This window comes from Puma concolor, chromosome A2 (assembly GCF_028749965.1).
Source record: "Puma concolor isolate L17-30 chromosome A2, mPumCon1.1.hap2, whole genome shotgun sequence".
Taxonomy (NCBI): Eukaryota; Metazoa; Chordata; class Mammalia; order Carnivora; family Felidae; genus Puma; species Puma concolor.
The window spans coordinates 45,960,878-45,983,809 of NC_141668.1; the positions used below are offsets into that span (position 1 = coordinate 45,960,878).

At 37.8% G+C, this 22,932-nt stretch overlaps 1 protein-coding gene and 1 pseudogene across 8 annotated transcripts in view; one reads left to right on the forward strand and one right to left on the reverse strand.

The window, feature by feature from the left end:
• The window catches only part of BBS9 (Bardet-Biedl syndrome 9), a 454,270-nt gene that overhangs the window by 426,868 nt on the left and 4,470 nt on the right, over positions 1 to 22,932 (reverse strand). For 7 of the 8 annotated variants that reach the window (XM_086692905.1, XM_086692893.1, XM_086692922.1 and 4 more), the window contains exons 2-3: positions 10,028 to 10,148; positions 1,423 to 1,573 (exon numbers count right to left, since the gene is read on the reverse strand). In XM_086692905.1, coding sequence (XP_086549031.1) covers positions 1,423 to 1,573; positions 10,028 to 10,139 — 263 coding nt within the window. In that variant the 5' untranslated portion in view covers positions 10,140 to 10,148. Of the gene's footprint in view, positions 1 to 1,422; positions 1,574 to 10,027; positions 10,149 to 22,932 lie in introns of those variants that run through there. The other variant, XM_086692936.1, reaches the window with a different exon arrangement.
• On the forward strand, positions 19,542 to 20,099 carry LOC112866382 (NADH dehydrogenase [ubiquinone] 1 beta subcomplex subunit 10 pseudogene; annotated as a pseudogene).

The window sequence follows — 22,932 nt, forward strand, 5'->3', positions numbered from 1 at the left end:
AGGGTGTTAGTCTCTCATTTACAAAATATAAATTCTATTAGATAATACCTGAAAAATATCATTATAATGAATATAAATGCTCACCATTCACTCTACTACCAGAAAATGCAAATATATACAATTATCACATATTCAATATTGACTTCAAAAAAATTTTATTGCCCTGAACACTCAAAACAATTTTTCTACCATGCACAGGAACAGAACATGATGTCATGGAAAGGTAATAGAGTATGGAGTCAGATAGACCTGGGTCTTGAATCCAGGCTGTGTGACCTAAAGCTCTGAGTTCTAGCTAGTTTCCTTATCTTTAAATACAGATCACATCGTATAGATAAAATTAATGAAACAGTACTAGTTAATTAATGCCAGTTCAGTATCCACTCATTAATGTTAACCTCTCTTCCAACAAGTGACCATGTAGATAACAGCCCTACTTGGAACTACTGAACAGAATGATTATAACAGCACTTCATTCTTTTAAAAAATGAAAAGAAAGGGGCGCCTAGTGGCTCAGTCGGTTAAGTGTCTGACTTCAGCTCAGGTCATGATCTCGCTGTTTGTGGGTTCAAGCCCTGCTTCCGGCTCTGTGCTGACAACTCAGAGCCTGGAGACTGCTTCGGATTCTGCGTCTCCCTCTCTCTCTCTCTCTCTCAAAAATAAATAAACATTAAATTTTTTTTTTTTAAATGGAAAGATAGGGCTACGTAGGTTGCTCATTTGGTTAAGCATCTGATTTCAGTTCAGGTCATGATCTCATAGTTCATGAGTTCAAGTCCTGTATTGGGCTTTCTGCTGTTAGCATGGAGCCTGCTTCAGATCCCCTGTCCCTCTCTCTCTGTCTGCCCCTCCCCGACTTGTGCACACGCATGTTCTCTCTCTCTCAAAAGTAAATTAACTAATTTAATTTAAAAATTAAACAAAAGAAACTAAGGACCTTTCTACACCAAATAAGTACTAATTGACTTTAAAGCTTCAAAGTTATTTACCAAATACCAAACTGCTACTTTGTCTAATTATTTAAACAGACATTTACATAATCTGTACAATTAGTGCTTTAAGTAAGTGATTACTTTCTATTTCTTTATTTGGTTATTTTCTTTTTTTTTTTTTTTTTTTTTATTTGGTTATTTTCAAAAGCTTCTCTCTTTTCCTTTAAACCTCTGATGTGTCAGGGATCTTAGTCTGTTTCTATAAAAAAAAAAAAAAAATTCCTAAATTATTCTCTTAAATGTGCTGTTTTCCATATTAAAAAAAAAAAAAAGTTCAGTACATGAGGAACACACACCCAGGTAAAAATATCCAAAAAATATATTAACTCATAGATGGTCTTTTTTTCATTTAAGAATCCACAAAAATGACACAGTGGGGAAATGACACTCTAAGTAAGATAAAATGCCAGAATTAGTGGGCTGTACTTACGAAACAAACTTTCCTACTTCCACTTGTAGTATTGGATCTCGTAGATGCACTTCTAGAAGCATATCTTCAGCTTGAGCGCCATCTCCTGTTTTTACAGGATGGGGGTTAAAGATTCTTAGGTATCCCATAAAGCTACCCACAATTATTTTATCTGTGGAGAGATTTTTTTAAAAGATATAAGAAGAAACAAACATTACCAACAAATTTCTTTGGAAATAAACTTTCTAATGTCTAAAAAAGAAATTTAAAAATTAAACAGTCAAGTCTTGTTTCATATACAATGGCCAATCTGCCAACAGATGATGTAATTAAAATGAACTTATGTTAATAACATAGTTTTTCAAAAAGAATTTTTTTATATCACCAATATTCACACATACTAACATATTACATGTTTTTCCTAAGCCTTGCTTTGGTGTCAGTGTTTATAATTTAACTCAAAGTAAGTCCTTTTACAAAAGACTAGTATAAGATTGTAAACTGATTTCATCATAGAGTATCAACTCTACAGCTGGTTGTAAAAAGGATTCTGAGGCCTCACTAGGTAGAGTGCTCTGATTAACAAAGTCTACACTTGGACACAAGAGGGAGAAATGGTTAAGATAGGTGTTGTGGGTTGAAGTGTGTCCCCCAAAAAAGATATATTGAAGTCCTAACCCTCAGTATCCATGACTTTATTTGGAAATTAGGTCTTTGAAGATGTAATCAAGTTAAGATGAGGTCACACTCAATTAGGTGTGCAATAGGACTCTCTTACAAGAAAAGGAAGTAGAGATGGCGGGGGAAGAAGAATGTCCTGTGAAGACATGCAAGCAGAAGATGATCATGTGACAATGGAGGTAGAGATTGGAATGATACATCCACAAGCCAAAGAATGCCTAGGACTACCAGAAGCTGGAAGAGGCAAGGAGGGATCCCAGAGGCTTTAGGGATAGGATGGCCCTTTCAACACCTTGATTTCAGACTTCTAGCCTCTAAAAACTGTCAGAGAATAAATTTCTGTTGCTCTAAGCCACTCAATTTGTGGTACTTTGTTATAGCAGCTCTAGGAAACTAATACTTTGGGTTTTGAAAGTGCTGTATTAGTATAGAATATTGTCTTTTTCTCATCTACTTAAGAGTTCTATATACTTATTTACTGAGAGTTTATTATGTGCCAAGCAATGGTCTAAGTAAGTTCTTTTATGTACTAACTCACTAAATCCTCATAATAACCCAATGAGAGAGGTACTATCCTGGGAATTTCAATCCTGAATAGAGACACCAGGAATCTGCTGCTCGATGATCTGATGGCAGCCCCCTGGAGGTCTACAAAGTCTCTAGAGCCATGCTGTTCCCATCCCCCACTAAGGCTTGGCCAATTCAACTCCTCCTGCATTTGGAAGATCTATGTCACTCTTACTCCAATCCCTTTTCATTTGTATTTACCATAGCTGTTTCCTGTAACCTATGGCCAAAAAATAATAATAATAATAATAATAATAGATTTTTAAAAATTGGCAGCAGAGAATAAATTGCAGGTATCGATTCCTACAGGGATATTTGGAAATTGGCTCTTTAGCTGAGTTGGGGCACAAAAGCAGTAAGACTCCTGTTCACATTGTAAACAGGGTTAAAAGACACTGTACACAGTGACAGAATGGCCAATCAAGTTAACACCTCCAGTTAATGGGCATCTAAGACTCTGTGCCCATTGCAGGTGGCACTCTAGTGGACTGGATAGCTGTTGGCCTAGGCCAACTGAACAGGAAGAAGGAATGCCAAACCATATATAAGATGGCTTTTATAAAGGCACTGGATAAGTTAAAATAAGAGAATGATAGGTTTAAACCTCAAAATTCCCATCTCAATGTAAAGAATAAAACTCTGGGTCCTTGGGACGCTGCAGAAAGAACTTCTCACTTCTTACATCAGTGGGGCTTAACCACTAAGAATCTAATTCAAGGATTGCTTCTATAGGTTTTAAGTTACAGTAACAAGTGGGTTCACAGTCTCTTCAGGTTTCCTGCATAAAAGTAAAGACAGGGATGCCTGGGTGGCTCAGTCAGTTTGAGAGTCCAACTCTTGGTTTCAGCTCAAGTCAGGACCCAGGGTCATGGGATTGAGCCCCGAGTCAGGCTATGCACTGAGTGTGAAGCCTGCTTAAGATTCTCCTCTCCCTCTGCCTCTCTCCCCCACTTATACATTCTGTCTCTCTCTCTCTCTCTCTCTCTCTCCCCCTCCCTCAAAAAAAAAAAAAAAGAGTAAAGACATTCATCAGAAAGAGGGGGACTACAATGTTACATAATGAGTTACTGGCAAAGTCTTGGATATACTTAAACCTCCAAACTTTTCTAAAACACTCCCCCACTGAGCTTGCTATGTATCCCACCATGCCCTAATCCCTATTTCACGCACTAAATAACCAAGATTCAACTTCAACACAGCCCTATCTTCAGAGATAAAAGGAAGGCAGGATGGCAAAGCCCACATAACGACAATTTAACCCCTAAAATCAAAAGGTGTAAGTATGATAATTAAAACAGCAGGACTTTTATAGTAACCAGATCTCCGGTAATAGTCTAATTTCTAACTATGATTAATGGGATACCCAGGAATGAAATGAATAGGCAACTCATTAAAACCCTTTTTTTCCCAGTGGTTCACTTATTTTTTTTTATTACCAAGTAGTATTCAATTGTAAGAATGTCGTATAACATGTTTATTAAACTCAAGTTTTTTGGGAGGCACCTGGTGGCTCAGTCAGATAAGCATCCGACTTCGGCTCAGGTCATGATCTCAAGGTTTGTGGGTTCAAGCCCCGCATCAGGCTCTGTGCTGACAGCTCAGAGCCTGGAGCCTGCTTCAGATTCTGTGTCTCCCTTTCTCTCTGTCCCTACCCCACTCGTGCTCTGTCTGCCTCTCTCTCTCTCTCAAAATAAATAAACGTTGAAAAAAAAATGTAAACTCAAGTCTTTTTTTTGAAATCTATAACTAAAAATATTCTAGGTCCATGAAAAAGAGGACTAACTCAAGCCACCATATAGACAGTCATGGCATCTCACTCATTTCCATACTTAAGTCAATTTACAGATTCACAGCCCCTTGAATAAAGACAACACAGTGTATAGATGTTGCTATAACACCACACATGCCTAATATAAATTTTCCTCAGATCCTTCCTTACAGGACCAATAGTCATTTATTCAGGTGCACTGAGGGAAGGGAAATACCTAAATTGTGTGAGAATGATGAATATTGGCTCAAGTGACTACTAACTCTCAAAGCCCAGAAATATACTATTGTTTCTAATTATGGAGACTCAGTAATAAATGAATTTTTTAACTTAGTTCAACCAGTGAGAGAGCAAAGCCAGCCTATGATTTCTCTCACCCAGTTTCTGAGAGTCTAAATGATATGTATTGCAGGCACCTGGGTGGCTCAGTTGATTGAGCATCCGACTTCGGCTGAGGTCGTGACCTCATGGCTTATGAGTTCAAGCCCTGCGTCCGGCTCTGTGCTGACAGTTCAAAGCCTGGAACCTGCTTCAGATTCTGTGTCTCCCTCCCTCTCTCTGCCCCTCCCTCACTTGTTCTCTGTCTCTCTGTCTCTCTCAAAAATAAATAAACATTAAAATTTTTTAGATTTTAAATAAAGGAAATTTATTTCCACAGAAAACAGTAGAACACCCATTTGGTTCCCCAACATTTACATGGGGGATATTATATTGGGACAGCTCTATGGAAACCACTGGAACTCTATCTCCCAGTTAGGGAGAAAATCAAAAGCAATACCACTCCTAGGCTTGATTTGGGGTAGTTTCCAAAATTCAGTGCCAAAAAGCTTCAATATGCACATGTGGTGATTCCCATCACATCCATGTTCTATAACCAAATGTGCCAATATTGAAGTCTAATGGGTCTTATAGAAAGAGTTAGGGTTGATCTGTATAAATTGGCAATCCCAATTTCTTCTATTATTCCACATCTTATCTTTTCTTGGAGCCAACTGATACGACTCATCTGCTTGAATACAGTTCTAGATCTTAATAATGCATTTTTTCCTTTCCAGTAAACACAGAACAACAGAAACAGATGGCTTTCACCTGACAAGAAAAGGCATTTATCTTTAAATGTACTGCCACAACCCAATCTGCAGGAACCAGGACTACCTCATCACCTCTTAACAGCCAAATAGGACTGAAAGAAATCTGAGTGAAACCCAGGAATCTCCAAGGACCCTCACCCATACTATCGGGAGCAGCAATAAATGAAACTACTACAATCCTCTTCAGGCGAGCATTAGTGTTCTAGATCCCTCAGGAATGAAGGCCTACACCAATTCTCCAGTTCCTTGATCTCCACTCAAGACCAAGAGCCCTAATCAGCTGGTCAAAGGTAAAAAAAAGAAAAAAAGAAAGAAAAGAAAAAGCATAGTTACATAGCCTGGTGACCAGACACAAAACAGAAGGTATTTCCCCATTATGACTTCTTTAAGCTACCATACAATTTTTTCTACTCCTTAATCTTAATTTTTAAAATTTTTCTTTCTCTTCTTTTCGTATAGGTCTTGAACACAGATTGTACATACATACCACTTAGTCTAAAGGCCGAATATTGGAACATGGTAATGACTCAATGACAAGAGAAAGGGATATCACCCAAAGATCCTGGACTTTTGCAGAGCCAGGGCTCCCTGAAAGTGTCTCTGAAGCAGTAGGTGCACATGGTTTATCTCCCACTGCAGATGGGTAGGAACACATGCTTGTGCAGTTAGTTATATGGGGACAGCTGCCACAGGTGAGGTATCAATGCTGAGTAGCTAAAAGATAAACATAGTAGCTATTTTTCTGTCAGCCCTATGTTTTCTACTCAGGATTCTTACAGGAAACTAACTCTCCTGTCTGACCACAGGCTGGCATGAAACCTAAGCTGACCCACTCAGAGTCTCCCTCTCAGCCTCACTCTCACTACCTCTCTCACGAGTCGGAATCTTGAATTCAGAAAAACACTTTAAATGCATGGTGTCCGATTTCAACAGGGATCTCAAGACTTAGGAAGGAATCCTTCTATATATCAAGTTGGCTTTGCCTACGATGATTTCAAGATGCCTAATACCATCTTTTCACTCTCTGATCACCCCAAAGAAAGTAGGGGTCATTACTGTTTCAACTTCCCGACCTGACCTGCAAATTTCTCTTCATCTGTATCCATTCTTACCCTCTCGCCTTCTGTCACAGTGAAAAAAAAAGTGCTCACACCTGTTTAAGGGTAACTCTTCCCTCTGCACACCTGATCCCATCTCTATCTTCTCTGAATTCCTGCTCTATTTTTTTTAAGATTTTATTTTTTTTACAAAATTTTTTTAATGTTTATTTATTTTTGAAACAGAGAGAGACAGAGCATGAACCGGGGAGGGTCAGAGAGAGAGGGAGACACAGAATCTGAAACAGACTCCAGGCTCTGAGCTGTCAGCACAGAGCCCGACGCGGGGCTCGAACTCACAGACCACGAGATCATGACCTGAGCCGAAGTCAGACGCTTACGGACTTGAGCCACCCAGGCGCCCCTAAGATTTTACTTTTAAGTAATCTCTGCACTCAACGTGGGGCTCAAACCTACAATCCCCAGATCAAGAATCACACACTCCACCTACAGAGCCAGCCAGGTGTCCCGTCCCTGCTCTATTATATCCTCCATGCCATACACTGAATTTTTCCCACTTCTCCTTACCCTACGCTGCCCCCCAGTTATTATCCTCCCTTCTTCCCTTCACAGCTAAGTTTCTTTAAAGAGCCATTAACGTGCAGTCTTCCGCACCTTCCACTCCTTCTCTCACTACAAATCTAGATTTTGTCACCATTGTGCCCACTCATCCACCCTCACCAAGAACACTAATGAACTACTTGCTGCTAAATGGCGTGGAAACTTCAGTCTTCATGTCACTAAACCTTGCCTCCCAGGTACCAGCCCAACTGGTTCTCCTTCCTCTCTGCCTGCCCTTCTCAGAATCTATTACTATCTACCCTTCCCAAACCTCCCCCTTTAATGCTTGTATGCTAAAGGTTATGGTCCTAAGGTTCCTGCCCCCTTATTCCACCTTCTTTCCCTGTGCATTTTCATGCATTTCCAGGGTTTCAAATACAACCAGCATACGGCTCACCTCAAAATCACTACCTCTATTCTGCCTACTAGACATTCCTTTCTCAAACAGAGCATGTCCCAAACTGCTCTCATCTACCTTCCACTCCCTAAGATCAACAATAATTATTCAACTGTAGTGTACCACCATTCAACAATGGAGCTTGTCAAAAATGCAGATACCTACACCCCCCTGTAATCCACCTCCCTCCAGGAAACATGACCTTATAGGATTTTATATAGGTGAAATAGAAAATCTTTATATATAATAATCACCCCCAGAATATGATAATGCTGGTGGTCCAAGTTTTGAGAAATAATAATTGGGGATTTTTTTTTCCTATGTGGGACACACACAGGAAATTATTTTTGTATAGTATCCTTGGGAAAACAGAGGGAACTGCTCACAGCTGGCCAAAAATTGGGAAGAAGCAAACTAGTAGCTGGTAACCCACTGGGGCTCTAAAAGAAATGAGTGAACAGTAGCCTATTAAGACAATCAATCAGGATAGTTGCCAACCAACTTGAGCTTCAGATAGTTTGGGCATAAATGAGTTTGAAATTGTTCTCTATGGCATATATTTTTGTAGTCTCAGCATTCTATGCTGCCAAATAATAAAGGAATCATAAGTTTTAACAAACAGGCAGGAGATAAGGTTCATAATGTTTGAGGAAACTCTCAGAACACCCTCTGAGTAGAAGACTTTCCCATATCCTATCAGTGGAAGGGCAGGGCCCAGATTTTGCTTAGAAATAATTTGGGTGCTCAGTACAGCTTAGTACCTCCCATTCTTCTTTGTCAATATAATTTTCTTCTTTCGGGGGGGAAAAAAGGAGGAGAGAGGGAAACAAACCACAAAAGACTCTTAACGACAGAGAACAAACTGAGGATTAGTGGAGGGAGATAGGTGGGATATGGGCTAGATGGGTGATGGGTATTAAAGAGGGCACATAGTGGGATGAGCACTGGGTGTTGTATATAAGTGATGAATCACTGAATTCTACTCCTGAAACAAATATTGCACTGTAGGTTAACTAAAATGTAAATTAAAAAAAAAATTTTTTCTCCTTTCACCTTGTCCCCAAGATTCTATTGTTTTTGTTACAGGAAAGGGAAATAAAATAACAAAAAAATGTAAGGGGACAATATTTATAAACACTGAACAAAAGAATGATTATAATAAGTTTTTTAAAAAGCTAATGACTATCTGGATTACAAAAAAGAAAAGAAAAAGCTCATGACTATAATCATTAAAACAGGGGCACCTGCGTAGCTCAGCCGGTTGAGCGTCAGACTCTTGATTTTAGCTCAGGCCATGATCCCATGATCATGGGATCGAGCCCCATGTCAAGTTCCATACAGCATGGAGTCTGCTTAAGATTCTCTCCATCTCCCTCTGCCCCTCTCCCCAGCTTATGCTCTCGCTCCCTCTCTAAAAAAAAAAAAAAAAAAAATTAAAAAATAATTATAATAATACAATTTCCAAATAGCAATGACATAGAACTAAAATGTTTTAAAGACTGCTTCAAAAAATATGAAGATGCAAAGAGGAGCAAATCGATATAAGAATAAGACAGAATGTTGTTTTCAGTATCATAATATGAAAATGAAAGTAATGATTTAATTATTTTTTCTACCATCCAATAGAACTAGAAAAATTTTTCCATTCTGGTATGAATGGCTTTCAGATTCAACTTTTAGAAAATAGAATTTTCTGGGGCTCCTGAGTGGCTCAGTTGGTTGGGCGTCCAGCTTCAGCTTGGGTCATGATCTTGCAGTTTGTGAGATTGAGCTCTGCGTCAGGCTCTGTACTAAGAGCTCAGAGCCTGGAGCCTGGAGCCTGCTTCGATTATGTATGTCTCTGTCTCTCTGTCTCTCTGTCTCTCTCTGTCTCTCTCTCTCTCTGCCCCTCCCACTTGTGCTCTGTCTCGTCTCTCGAAAATAAATAAACAATAAAAAAAAGAAAATATAATTTTCCTTGAAAACAATTTCTAAAAAATTTCAAAATTAAAAATATTTTGGGACACCTGGGTGGTTCAGTCAGTTAAGTATCTGACTCTTAATTCTGGCTCAGGTCATAATCTCATAGTTCATGGGACTGAGCCCCATGTTTGGCTCTGTGCTGACAGCATGGAGCCTGCTAGAGATTCTCTCTCTCCCTTTTCGCCCCTCCGCCTCCTTTCTCTCGCTCTCTCAAATTAATTAATTAATTAAAATATTTTAGTGGCTCTACTTCCAAATAATATGACAGAATCAACACAAATCAAAAAAAAAATAAAAAAAAGCAAAACAGAAGTAAAAACTATCTTTGTTAGCCTTGTTAGCCTGCTACCTAAATATTACTTATAAGGAAAACTACCTTAAAAATTAGGGCATAATTCTATAGTTCACTTACATTCTATAAAGTACATTTTTAAAAAGGAAGTCATTTTTATTTTATTTCTGTAAAGCTTTGCTCCAAGATGCATGGCCATAAGTTGCTTACCTTGTCCATTTCCAGTATTGTCAACATCAGCCAAACACAAACAGCCTTGATCAAATTCTTCTTTTTCTCCCAGAACAGTAGACCACCAATCCCGGGCTTTAAATAAAGACATTTTCGTTCACTATAAAAAGAAAGCATTTATTTATAGTAAAAATCTACTTCACACCATGAATTATGAATTAATTATTTCTTAAGGCATAGCAAATTAAACTTGGACAATGCTAAAACATTTCTGAATTTAACTTTAATTTTGTATTTTGCAAACATATGTGAAACCACAAATCAAATGGCTGGAAACATAATCAAATATTTTGCAATGCCATTGGAGAGTCAGTCTGAAAAATTATACGTGTATGTTGGGCCAATTCTCTCTTCTGGGACATGTAGTAGACAATGACACACAGTAACAAAAAAAATATTCTTTGTAGGATCAAGATTCAAATTCTAATAGCACTCGTTAGTACATAATTCCTTAGCAAAATACCTAATTTTCCTACAGTTTGGTCACTGAAAAGACTGCATCATCTCATGCCACAATGAGTTGCTGAGAAAAGCAAATGAAGTCAAACGTATCAAATGGCTAACACTGGAACTAGTATATTACAAGGACTCAAAAAGCATTCACACCCTTTCCCCATTCTAATTGTAGAAAGGCAAAATGGAAGACGAAAATGCACACCAAAAAAGAACCAGGAAAACCAGGTATAGGTGCATTTATACCACTATACCACTAACCATCTGTGACACTGGCAACCCATAAAACTTCTCTCTGCTTTGATTTCTCATCTAGAATAAGGGTATACCAGCAACACCTACCACAAAGTTACCGACATGGGTGAATGTGAATGCCCACTGGACCCCAAATTATAACACAAACATCACATAACCTGAGATTCTATGAAAGTTCGGTTATCCAACATAAATAAGCCTTTCCTTCATGCTACCCTGATTTATATAATAGGAAATACAGTCAATTTTCCTTATTTATAAAGACATTCCATTCTATAAGGTCACAGCAAACACTGAGTTAGTAAATACTGAACTATTGCCTCTAGGGGAAATAGAGAAGCTCCTGTGAGCCTCTAGTCACAACTTTTTCATCAACCAATCAATACATAACTTTGTTTTTTGTGTTTCTCTGTTTAAAACTACTTTAATATACTGTTGATTCATTAACATTCAACTCTACAGTCAGCAACACTATAACTCATATATTTGAAGGAAGCTTATCTGATACATGTATTTTCTCTGTAAGGTATATCACAGCCTTCTTGCACCTAATTAGAAACATTACATGGCACTTAAGCATTTTATATGGGGACGATTTTAAACAAAAATCAGAGCATATAAATAAACAAACAAATCCAAACAACAAAGATGTGGAAAACATGGCACTAAGTAGGCCACAAAAAGGACACTTATTTATAGTATAAGAGCTGAAACAAGAAGGCAAAGAATCACTGTGATTGATATCTTCCAGGAACATGTGTGTCAAGTGACTTAAATTTTTTTGCCACTCTGTGTATGACCATGAATGACCCAAAAGCACCATAAGTATTGACTCTGGTATCACAAATAAATTTTAGCAAACAGGTAAACTCACAAATATGGAATCTGCAAATAATGAGGATCAACTATACATTTAAAAAATGTAAATCAGGGCGCCTGGGTGGCTCAGTCGGTTAAGTGTCCGACTTCGGCTCAGGTCATGATCTCACCGTTCATGGGTTCGAGCCCCACATTGGGCTCTGTGCTGACAGCTCAGAGCCTGGAGCCTGTTTCAGATTCTGTGTCTCCCTCTCTCTCTGCCCCTCCCCCACTTGCACTCTGTCTCTCTCTGTCTCAAAAATAAATAAACATTAAAAAAAAATTTTTTTTTTTAATGTAAATCAGGGGCTCCTGGATGGCTCAGTCGGGTAAGCATCTGACTCGGCTCAGGTCATGATCTCACAATTCTTGGGTTCAAGCCCCGCATCAGGTTCTGTGCTGACAGCTTGGAGCCTGGAGCCTGCTTCAGATTCTGTGTCTCCCTCTCTCTCTGTGTCCCTCCCCTTCACACTCTGTCTCTCTCTCTCTCTAGAATAAACATTAAAAATAAATTAAAAATAAAAAATGTAAATCAATCTGCTTCTTAAAGTATGCCTTCCGCATAGGTTAATCATAGAAAGCAAGACCACTTGCTTTCCTTAAGTTGGCCAAGAAATTAGCTGAGAATCATGCAGTGGTGAAAAGTACAGACTCCGGAGGTGGTCAGTGTTAATTTGGATATATGTTCCATATAAACCAAGAAACCAAGGACAGGTTACTAAGAGTTACCAAAACTCCCCATACTTCAGCTTCCTCATCTATAAAATAAAGAGGAATAAATAAGAATGCATAGAGGCAACCTATGAAAAGGAAGAAAATATTTGCAAATTATATATCTAATTATGATTAATATACATAATACATAAAGAACTCATGAATATCAACAAAAAACATTTTAATGGGCAAAGGACTTGAATAGACATTTAACCCAAGAAGAGTTACATGGTCAAAAAGCATGTGAAACAATGTTCAACATCACTAATCATTAGGGAAATGCAAATCAAAAACATAATGAAATACCACCTCACACCCATTAGGACAGCTACTACAAAAAAAACCAAAAAACAAAAAACCCAGAAAATAACAAGTGTTGGCAAGGATGTGAAGTAACTGAAACCCTTGTGCATTGTTGATGAAAATCTAAAATAGTGCAACCACTATGGAAACTGTATGGTGGTTCCTCAAAAAATTAAAAATATAAATTACCATATGATCCACTCATTCTACTTCCGGGTATATATCCAAAGGAAATGAAAACAGGAGTTCAAAGAGACATTTGCACTCTTATGTTCACAGCAGCATTATTCACAATATCTAAAAGGTAGAGGCAACCCAAGTTGGGTTGTCCATCAGTGGATGAGTGGATAAACAAAGTGTGGCATATACATACAATGGAGTATTATCAGTCTTAAAAAGGAGGGAAATTCTGACACATGCAACATGAATGAACCTTAAGAACATTATGTTAAGTGAAATAAACCAGTCAAAAAGACAAATACTGCATGTTTCCACTTATATGAGGTACCTAGAGTAGTCAAATTCATGGAGAGTAGAATGGTGGCTGCCAGGGTTGGGGTGAGAGAGAAGTGGGAAGCTTTAGATGATGGGTATAGAGATTCAGTTTTACAAGGTGAAGAGTTTTGGAGACTGGTTGCACAAAAATGTGAATGTACTTAACACTACTGAACTGTACACTTAAAAATGGTTAAGATGCGGCACCTGGATGGCTCGGTCAGTTAAGCATCTGACTCTTGGTTTTGGCTCAGGTCATGATCTCACAGCTTTTGAGCTCAACCCCCACATCAGGCTCTGCACTAACAGCACAGAGCCTGCTTGGGATTCTCTCTCTCTCCCTCTCTCTTTGCCCCTCCTCTGTTCACACACTCTCTCACTCTCTCTCCCAAAATACATAAACTTTTTAAAAAATAGTTTTAAAAATTTTTAATAAAAATAAAAAAATAAAAAATAAAAAAGTTAAGACAGTAGGGTGCCTGGGTGGCTCAGCTGGTTAAGCACCTGACTTCTGATTTTGGCTCAGGCTATGATCTCACAATTTGTGAGTTCCAGCCCCACGTCAGGCTCTGTGCTGGCAGTGCAGAGCTTGCTTGGGATTCTCTCTCTCTTCCTCTCTCTCTCTCTCTCTCTCAAAAAATAAATAAATAAACTTTAAAAATATTTTTAAGTGGTTAGGGTGGTAATTTTATGTTATGTATATTTTCTCACAATTCAAAATAAAAAATAAAAACTTAGTTTGAAAAAAGGAACACGGTTTTATTAGCACAACACTTGGCACAAATAAGCACTCAATAAACGTTAGCCATTGCTATGGTTTTTACCCTTTTTATGATATTTTTTAAAACCTACATTGAAGAAAAGAAACAAATGTCCTTCAATGTGTGAATAAACAAACTATGGTACAGCCTTACCATGGAATAAAACTCAGCAATTTTTTTAAATGAAGTAACAACAACTTGGATGGATCTCAAGAGCATTATGCTGAGTGAAAAAAAAAACACCCAATCCCAGGGGTGCCTGGGTGGCTCAGGCAGTTAAGTGTCTGAATCCTGATTTCGGCTCAGGTCATGATCTCAGGGTCTCAAGATTAAGCCTGACAGAGGGCTTCTCACTGGGCATGGAGCCTGCTTAAGATTCTCTCTCTCCCTCTCTCTCTGCCTCTCTCTCCCCCGTTTGTGCTCACACTCTATCTCTCTAAAATAAAAAAATAAAACAAATAAAAAGTCTTAAAAACATCCAATCCCAAAAGATCACATATTAAATAATTCCATTTCTATAACATTTTCAAAATGACAAAATTAAACTGATGGAAAACAGATCAGCAGTTGCCAGGGTTAAGGGAGGGCGTGACTTTAACAGACTAGTAGAAGGGGATTTCTTTGAGATGACGGAAAAGTTCTGTACCCTGATTTTGGTGGTGGTTTCATGGGATAAATTTTAATTTCTTTGAGCCATATTCCAAAAAGAAAAGTGTATGTAATGTAAAACCTAGTGAATCTAAATAAGACTTATAGTTTAGTCATAGCATTGTATAAATGTCAATTTAGTAGTTTGATAATTGTTCTGTTATTATTAGGAAATCACTACTTTTGCAACTTCTATGTGAGTATAATATTATTTCAATGACCAGTTTAAGGAAACAAACAACAAGAAAGAAAGAAAGAAAGAAAGAAAGAAAGAAAGAAAGAAAGAAAGAAAGAAAGAAAGAAAGAGAAAAGAAAAGAAAAAGAAAAAGAAAAAGAAAAGAAAAGAAAAGAAAAGAAAAGAAAAGAAAAGAAAAGAAAAGAAAAGAAAAGAAAAGAAAAGAAAAGAAAAGAAAAGGCAAGCTTCACTCAAGGCCTCTATTTACACTAAAAAAGAAATCAGATAAAGGCAAGGTGTTGATGGACATGAAGGGAAAAATACATAATAGGTAAATAAACTTAAAATGAGTTTTAACATATGTGGGAGAGTTTCTGAAAAACATCTGCATCACTTGTTACTAATGGCATTATATAACCATACAAATTGCCAGATGACTAAACTTCAAATCTGGCAGCAAGCATACAAAAAATGTAATAAACACTTTATTATACTTTTATTAGATTTTTTTATTTGAGAGGGAAGTAACAGTACTTAATAAGTGCCATATATTCTCATTATATATTCAGAAATATATGGAAAGTTGTAATATACCATATCATTAGACTACCAGTATAAAGATACATCATTCTCTTGCAGCCCAGAGAAGAGTGTTACCCAAATTCAGTACCACTCAAAGACTTACTTGGAGGGTTCACAGCATTTATCATATAGTTGTCATCATGGCTGTGATTTATTACAGCGAAAGAATACAAAGTATAATCAGAAAAGGGAAAAGGTGCATGGGAGGAGGGTGTGGGGGAGCTGAGAGGAAATCAGACACAAGCTTTCAAGGTAGAAAACCTGGGCTCTGTGGTCAGAGGCCAGGGGGAAAAAAAGGCAAGATGGCCAGAAAACTGAATAGGGGCATCAAATGAGACCAAAGGAAAACCAGGAGTGAGCCACCTGTAAGGAAATGAAAAAAGGTATATCTAGAAAAAGAGAATGGCCAGCTATATGAAATGCTGCTGATAATATCATAAAGAATAAAGACTTAGAGGCACAATCTCCATTTGGAGACATAGCCAAAAACAGAAATCAATAGGCTAACCAACAAGTGTGAGATCCTTTGCACACATTCAGCATCAGCCAGTTCAAAGGACTCTTACAGAGAGAAAATAGAAAGGGAAGATCTATATGTTCAGCATCCAAAAGGGTCACTTTCACCTCATACACGCAGAAGAGAAAACCTCATGGGTTTTCTATAGAACAGATTAAATGCCTAAGTGATGGTCATAGAGAAGAGTTTTTTCCATCAATGCTATTAAATGATATTTTTAAAAAATCAAAGTGCTAAGATAAGTGACCACAAAAGACATAGCTACTGTTTGAATATAAACACACATGACTGAAATAGCTATTATGTGAAAATGGCCTCAAAATCCTGAGTTAATGGACAAATTTTTTTCAGCTTGCTAAAATAAAAATGAAAAACAAAAAAACCCTCCGATATGAAAAATTAACTCTCCAACATAGAGAGTTGTCTGTAAATGGAAATGTTCTACATCAAACTATTTTTCAAGGACTTCTAGCATAGAATTTAAGATCTATTCTTACTAACAAAACAACACAGGCAACTCTGTTTCTCCTGCTCTCAGTTTCTCCTTACTCACCCTTTACTTCACTAGCTGCTGAAAGCCCTCCTTTTCTACACTGTTCAGCTCCTTGCTACCCAAAGTGTAGTCCCTGGACCAGCATCAGTATTACCCAAGAACTTGTGATGCAAAATCTCAGCCTCATGTCAGACAAAATATCCAGATGATTCACAAGCACCTTAAAGTATAAAAAGCACCAGGTGACCTGATACCTGATAGCCAAAGTAAATGTTTTCCTATATTAGGGCTCTACTTTACCACTTCCTTTTTTCCTGGGACCTGTGTTACAAGTTACCTTTCCAAAGCTTGGGAAAAAAAGACTTACTTTTCAAGCCAAAGGGCATGAACAGCTAGAAGGTACTTAGTAATCAGCTGGTCCTCTCATTCTATAGGAGAGACCCAGAAAGGTTAGTTGTAGGATTCCTCTAAGTCACACAGCTACTGGCAGAAACTTGTTTCTGTGTGCCCTCTCCCTGGTCTCTAGATCCTTGTCTTTTCAGGCTGCCACTGCCTGCAATTTAATATCAGGAAAAAAATTGAAAAGCATGAGTCAGTAGAGGGGTTATTTTGTTTTGCTTTGTTGTAATTCTTAAGAGGGGCAAAGGGTGCTGATTTTAAACACAGGTCCAACAAATGGCTCTTCCTCACAGAACCAGAGCTATTTAATTATTTCGGACCAAATGACTTTCCTACCAGGGCAAACATAAGGTAATACATAGCAAAACTGCATAAATTACATTACATCAAAATCCTACATACTGGTTCTTCCACGTCCCAGGCACTATCACGTACCATTGTGGACAATAATGTATTGAACTGTAAGGACTTACATTTCTATAAAGTTAATAAACAATAAGAAAACCAACAATTTGAGCTGATGTCAGTAGCCAGTATGTGCTTCCCAAACGCCTCTCTCTCTCTCTCTCTCTCTCTCTGATTTTAAAGACAGAAGCAAAGAAAGGCATGCTGCCCATTCCCAAGAAATTAAGAAACCACAAACTGTGCTAAGTTGGCATACCATTAATTTCCTTTTGCAAAAATTGGTGGATTTTAAAACAACTTAAGCTGAAAGACAGTAGATTTTTTTTTTTTTTATAATGTTTATTTATTTTTGAGAGACAGAGACAGAGACAGAGTGCGAGCAGGGGAGGGGCAGAGAGAGAGGGAGACACGGAATCCAAAGCAGGCTCCAGGCTCTGAACTGTCAGCACAGAGCCCGGCGTGGGGCCCAAAGTCACGAATTGTGAGATCATGACCCGAACTGAAGTTGAACGCTTAACCGACTGAGCCACCCAGGTGCCCCATGAAGAACAGTAGATTTTAAAAAGGAGCTCCTTTCCACTTTGGCTTCAAAGATGAGTTCCACAGCAAGCCTGAATAATTTAAGATTGCTGAATATCACTGTTTATCTACAAAAGGTTTAATCCTATGGCTCAAATAAAACATACATACAAAAAATTTATCTTTGCACATAGCAGTTGGTTTCCTAATAAGCATGTATATAATAACTTTTTTTTTAATTTTTTTTTAACGTTTATTTATTTTTGAGACAGAGAGAGACAGAGCATGAACGGGGGAGGGTCACAGAGAGGGAGACACAGAATCTAAAACAGGCTCCAGGCTCTGAGCTGTCAGCACAGAGCCCGACGCGGGGCTCGAACTCACGGACTGTGAGATCATGACCTGAGCCGAAGTCGGCCGCTTAACCGACTGAGCCACCCAGGCGCCCCTATAATAACTTTTTAACTTACTCTTTAACAGTTTTACAAACACTAGATAGAGTACCTTGATACCTAATGGAACTCTGACCAAATCTTTTTTTTTTTTTAATTTTTTTTTTAACGTTTTATTTATTTTTGAGACAGAGAGAGACAGAGCATGAGCAGGGGAGGGGCAGAGAAAGAGAGGGAGACACAGAATCGGAAGCAGGCTCCAGGCTCTGAGCCATCAGCCCAGAGCCCAATGCGGGGCTCGAACTCACGGACCGCGAGATCGTGACCTGAGCTGAAGTCGGCCGCTTAACCGACTGAGCCACCCAGGCGCCCCACTAAATCTTTTGATAACATAAGTATGTCTCCCATAACCATTATGCTATGCAATTTAAAGTTTCAGAAGATTTCACTTTTAGAATGACATGTGAGAAGCTCCATGGACCCACTCCCCAGGAAAATTGGTGAAAATTATTTTTTAAAACAACCATTTAAAGTCTCTGGATATTGTCCTAAAATAAAGAAACATTAAAAACCTCCTAAAACTCAGTAAGAAAATTAAAAGTCTATAGTATTTTAAAAAAACGAGATTCACTCATTCTCTCCTCACTCCTGGCTCACAAGATAGAAACTCCACTCCAGACTGGTACAGCCAAGAATAAGGCACCCTTCTCCCCACAGCTCCTAGTCAGAGAACTATCTTCCCTGGAGGAGCAGGACATCAGCATTATTCATCTTGCTTCCAGCTACCTGTTGCTGACTAAAAACAAAATAGAAAATCTAAATAGACCTACAACAAGTAAAGAGATTGAATTAGTAATCAAAAAACTACCCACAAAGAAAAGACTAGGCCCAGATGGTGAATTCTACCAAACACAAATAACAATTCTTCACAAACTACTCCAAAAAATAAAAGAGGAAGGAATACTTCCCAACTCATTCTTATAAGGCTGGTGTTACATCAATACCAAAAGTAAGCAAACACAAGAAAACTACAGACCAATATCTCTAATGAATATGGATTCTCAGCAAAACACTAGCAAATGAATCAAGCAATATATAAAAGAACTATGCACCATGACCAGATGAGATTTACTCCAAGAATGCAAGGTGAGTCTAACATCCAAAAATGAATTACAATAGTACACCATATCAATAAAACAAAAATTAAAAACCACATTATCGTCTCAACTCAGAAAAAAGCATCTGACAAAATAAAATCCAACACTCTTCCACTAAAAAAACCACTAGTAATAAAAGGGAACTTCCTCAAACTGCAAAACCTATGGCGTATATCATACTTAAGGATGAACAACTAGATGCTTTCTCCCTAAGACCACACACAAGACTAGGATGTCCATATTCACCACTTTTATTCAACGTTGTACTGGAGGAGCTGCTATGCTGTGCCAACCTAGGTGTGGGACCCAGGTAGAGGCGAGGCTTGAGTGTCAGAGATCAGAGGCCCCCACACACCACCGCCATGCCATGCTGGACAGTTGGGACAAGGACGTGTACCCGGAGGCATCATGCCACACACTGTTGCCCTCGCCGTAGCTCTCAATGCCCAACCCCATAACATATTTGACGAAGGCCTTAGACCTCCTCGTGGACCAGCCCATGACCTAAGAGACAGCAGCATGTAAAGAACAGGTATTACTACTACCACCAGGAGTTCAGCCATGTGCCAGACATCACTGAGTGCCAGGAAAAGAATGTCTTGTGCATGTTTGAAGCAGAAATGCAATGGAGAAGAGACACTAAAGTTGACCAAGAAATTGTCAACATTATTCAGGAAAGGCTGAAGGCCTGTCAACAGAGGGAAGGCAAGAACTACAGGCAGAACTGTGTCAAGGAGCTGGAGTGGTTCACCCAGGTGGCCAAGGCCTACCAGGACCACAATCACGATTTAGAGCCCATTATTCTACCAGGAAGTGCCTGGCAAAACAGAAGCAGCAGATGCTGGCAGAGAGAAAAGCCACTAAAGAGGCCACTGCTGCCTCTGGCAGCAACTTGAGCCCCTTCACACAACTATTACTAAAATAAAGAGTAACAGAGGTGCCTGGGTGGCTCAGCCATTAAGCATCCGACTTCGGCTCAGGTCATGATCCATGAGTTCAAGCCCCATGTCAGGCTCTGTGCCGACAGCTCAGAACCTAGAGCCTGCATCAGATCCTATGTCACCCTCTCTCTCTCCCCCTTCATTGCTCATGCTTGCTTGCTCGCTCGCTCTCTCTCTCTCAAAAATAAAATATAAATAAATAAATAAACATTTTTTTAAAAAAAGAGTAACAGAAACCTGTTCTGGTGTCCCCTTCAGCCCCGAACCTTATTGATGAGCTTTCATCAATTCATCTTACTGTCCCCATCTCCCTTCAAATCCAGCTACTACTAAACTTGTAAGAGAAATAAACAAAAGGCACTATTAACAAAAACAAAAAACAACAACATTGTACCAGAGGTTTTAGGTCAGGCAATTAGGTAAGAAAAAGAACTAAAAGGCTCCAAGATTGGAAAGGAAGTAGTAAAGCTATCTTTACTCACAGATGACATGATCTGGTAGATAGAAAATCCTAAGAAATTCAGTAAAAAACTATGAGAGCTAATAAACAAGTTAAGTAAAGTTGAAAGACACAATAATATTAATATACAAAAATCAACTGCATTTACGATAGCATCCAAAAGAATAAAATACCTAGAAATAAATTTAACAAAGGAAGTGTAAAACATATACCTTGGAAATTATACAATATAGTTGAAAGAACTAAAGGAGATCTAAATAAACAGGAAAATATCCCGTGTTCATGGATCTGAAAACATAACATTATTAAGATGGCAATACTTCCCAAACTGATCTACAGATTCATTGCAATCCTTATCAGATCCCCATAGGACTTCTTCGTACAAACTGACAAGCTTATTCTGAAATTCATATAGAATTGCCAGCAATTCAGAATAGCCAAAACAATCTTCAAAAAGAAGAACAAAGTTGAAGGATTTCCTCATTTCAAAACCTAACTATAAAGCAATAGTAATTAGGACAGTAAGTACTGGCATAAGGATAGACATATAGATAAATGGAAAAGAATGGAGAGTCCGAAAATAAACTTACACATCTATGGTAAATTGATTTTCAACAAGCATGCTAAGACCATTCAATGAGAAATTGCAACAAATGATTATTATTGGATAGCCACATGTGAAAGAATGAAGTTGGACTCTTACCTAAAACCATATAAAAAATTTTATTCAAAATGGATCAAAGACCTTTATGTATGTTAATACACAGCTAAAGCTATAAAATTCTTAGAAACTCCTAGAAGACTTCTTAGAAGAAAACTTAAAAGTAAATCTTCATGATATCAGATATTGTGACAGATTCTTAAGTTTGACACCAAAAGCATAAGTAACAAAAGAAAAAATAAAGGGATTTCACCAAGAGTTGAAACTTTTTACTTCAAAGAACACAAATAGGAAACTGAAAAGATGACCCATAGAACAAGAGAAAATACAAATCATATCTCTGATAAAAGATACCTATCTGTAACATACAAAGAACTCTTTATGACTCAATAATAAAAAGACAGAAACCCAATTTAAAAATGGGCAAAGGATATGAATATATATTTCTCCAAGTCAGATATACAAATGGCCAACAGACACAAGAAAAGATGCTCAGTATCATTAGCCACCAGGGAAATGCGTATCAAAACTACAGTGAAATACCACTTTGTTCCCACTATGATGACTAGAATCAAAAAGTCAGACAGAAACAAGTTTGGGCAATGATGTTGAGAAATCAAAGTCCTCATACAATGCTGTTGGGAATATAATGGTACAACCACTTTGGAAAGTGACCTGGCAGCTCCTCAAACACTTAAACATAGAGTAATCATATGATCCAGCAATTCCAGTCCAAGAGAAATGAAAGCATGTGTCCACATGAAAATTTATACATGCATGTTTATAGTAGCATCATTCATAATATCCAAAAGGTAGAAATGATCCAAAGGTCTATCCACTAATGAATATATGAACACAAAGTTGGCATGTCCATTAAATAGAATACTCTTCAGCAATAAAAAAGAAGTACTGATATATGCTACAACCTGAAAAATTATGCAAGAGAAAGAAGCCAGTCACTAAAGACCTTTTTTTTTGTGATTCCATTTATGTAAAATATATAGAAAACACCTGAAACTAAGTACTGCATGTTAATACTACTTCAACTAAAAATAAATAAATAAGCAAACAAACAAATAAATAGATAGACAAAATGTACAGAATAGTCAAATCCATACAGGAAGAAAATAAATTCCAGTGGGAAATAAAGGACAAGAGAGTTGCAGCTAGAGTGCCAAGTTTTCTTTTTGAGGTGATGAAAATATTCTAAAATTGGCTACAGCGCAAGTGACGGTTGCACATATCTGTGAATATACAAAGTAAAATATACAAAAATAACGTTGAGTTGTACAAATTATATTGGTGAATTGTATGTTCTATAAATTATGTTTCTTTTTTTTTAAGTGTTAGAAATTTTATTAAAATTAACATTTCACAAGGTCATACTCCTACAAATCAAACTGCCAAAAGTTCCAGGCATACAAACTATCATCTGTGTTCATGTGCCATCTTTCTTCTCCAAATGTCAAAAATGTACTTATTTTAATGATACAAAAAGTCGTTAGAGAGTCCATTTGTGCTGGGTAAGAAATCTATGTCTTCATTCATTTCATGAAATCCATGTTAAAAGAACCCTGTCTTGGTTGTATATTATCACAGCACTCTTGTATTAATCCATTTTCCTCAATTCCCCATAGTGGACTGCCATCTTGTTTTCTCAGTGGTAGGGTCCATTTGAGACTCTTCAAGCTGACTG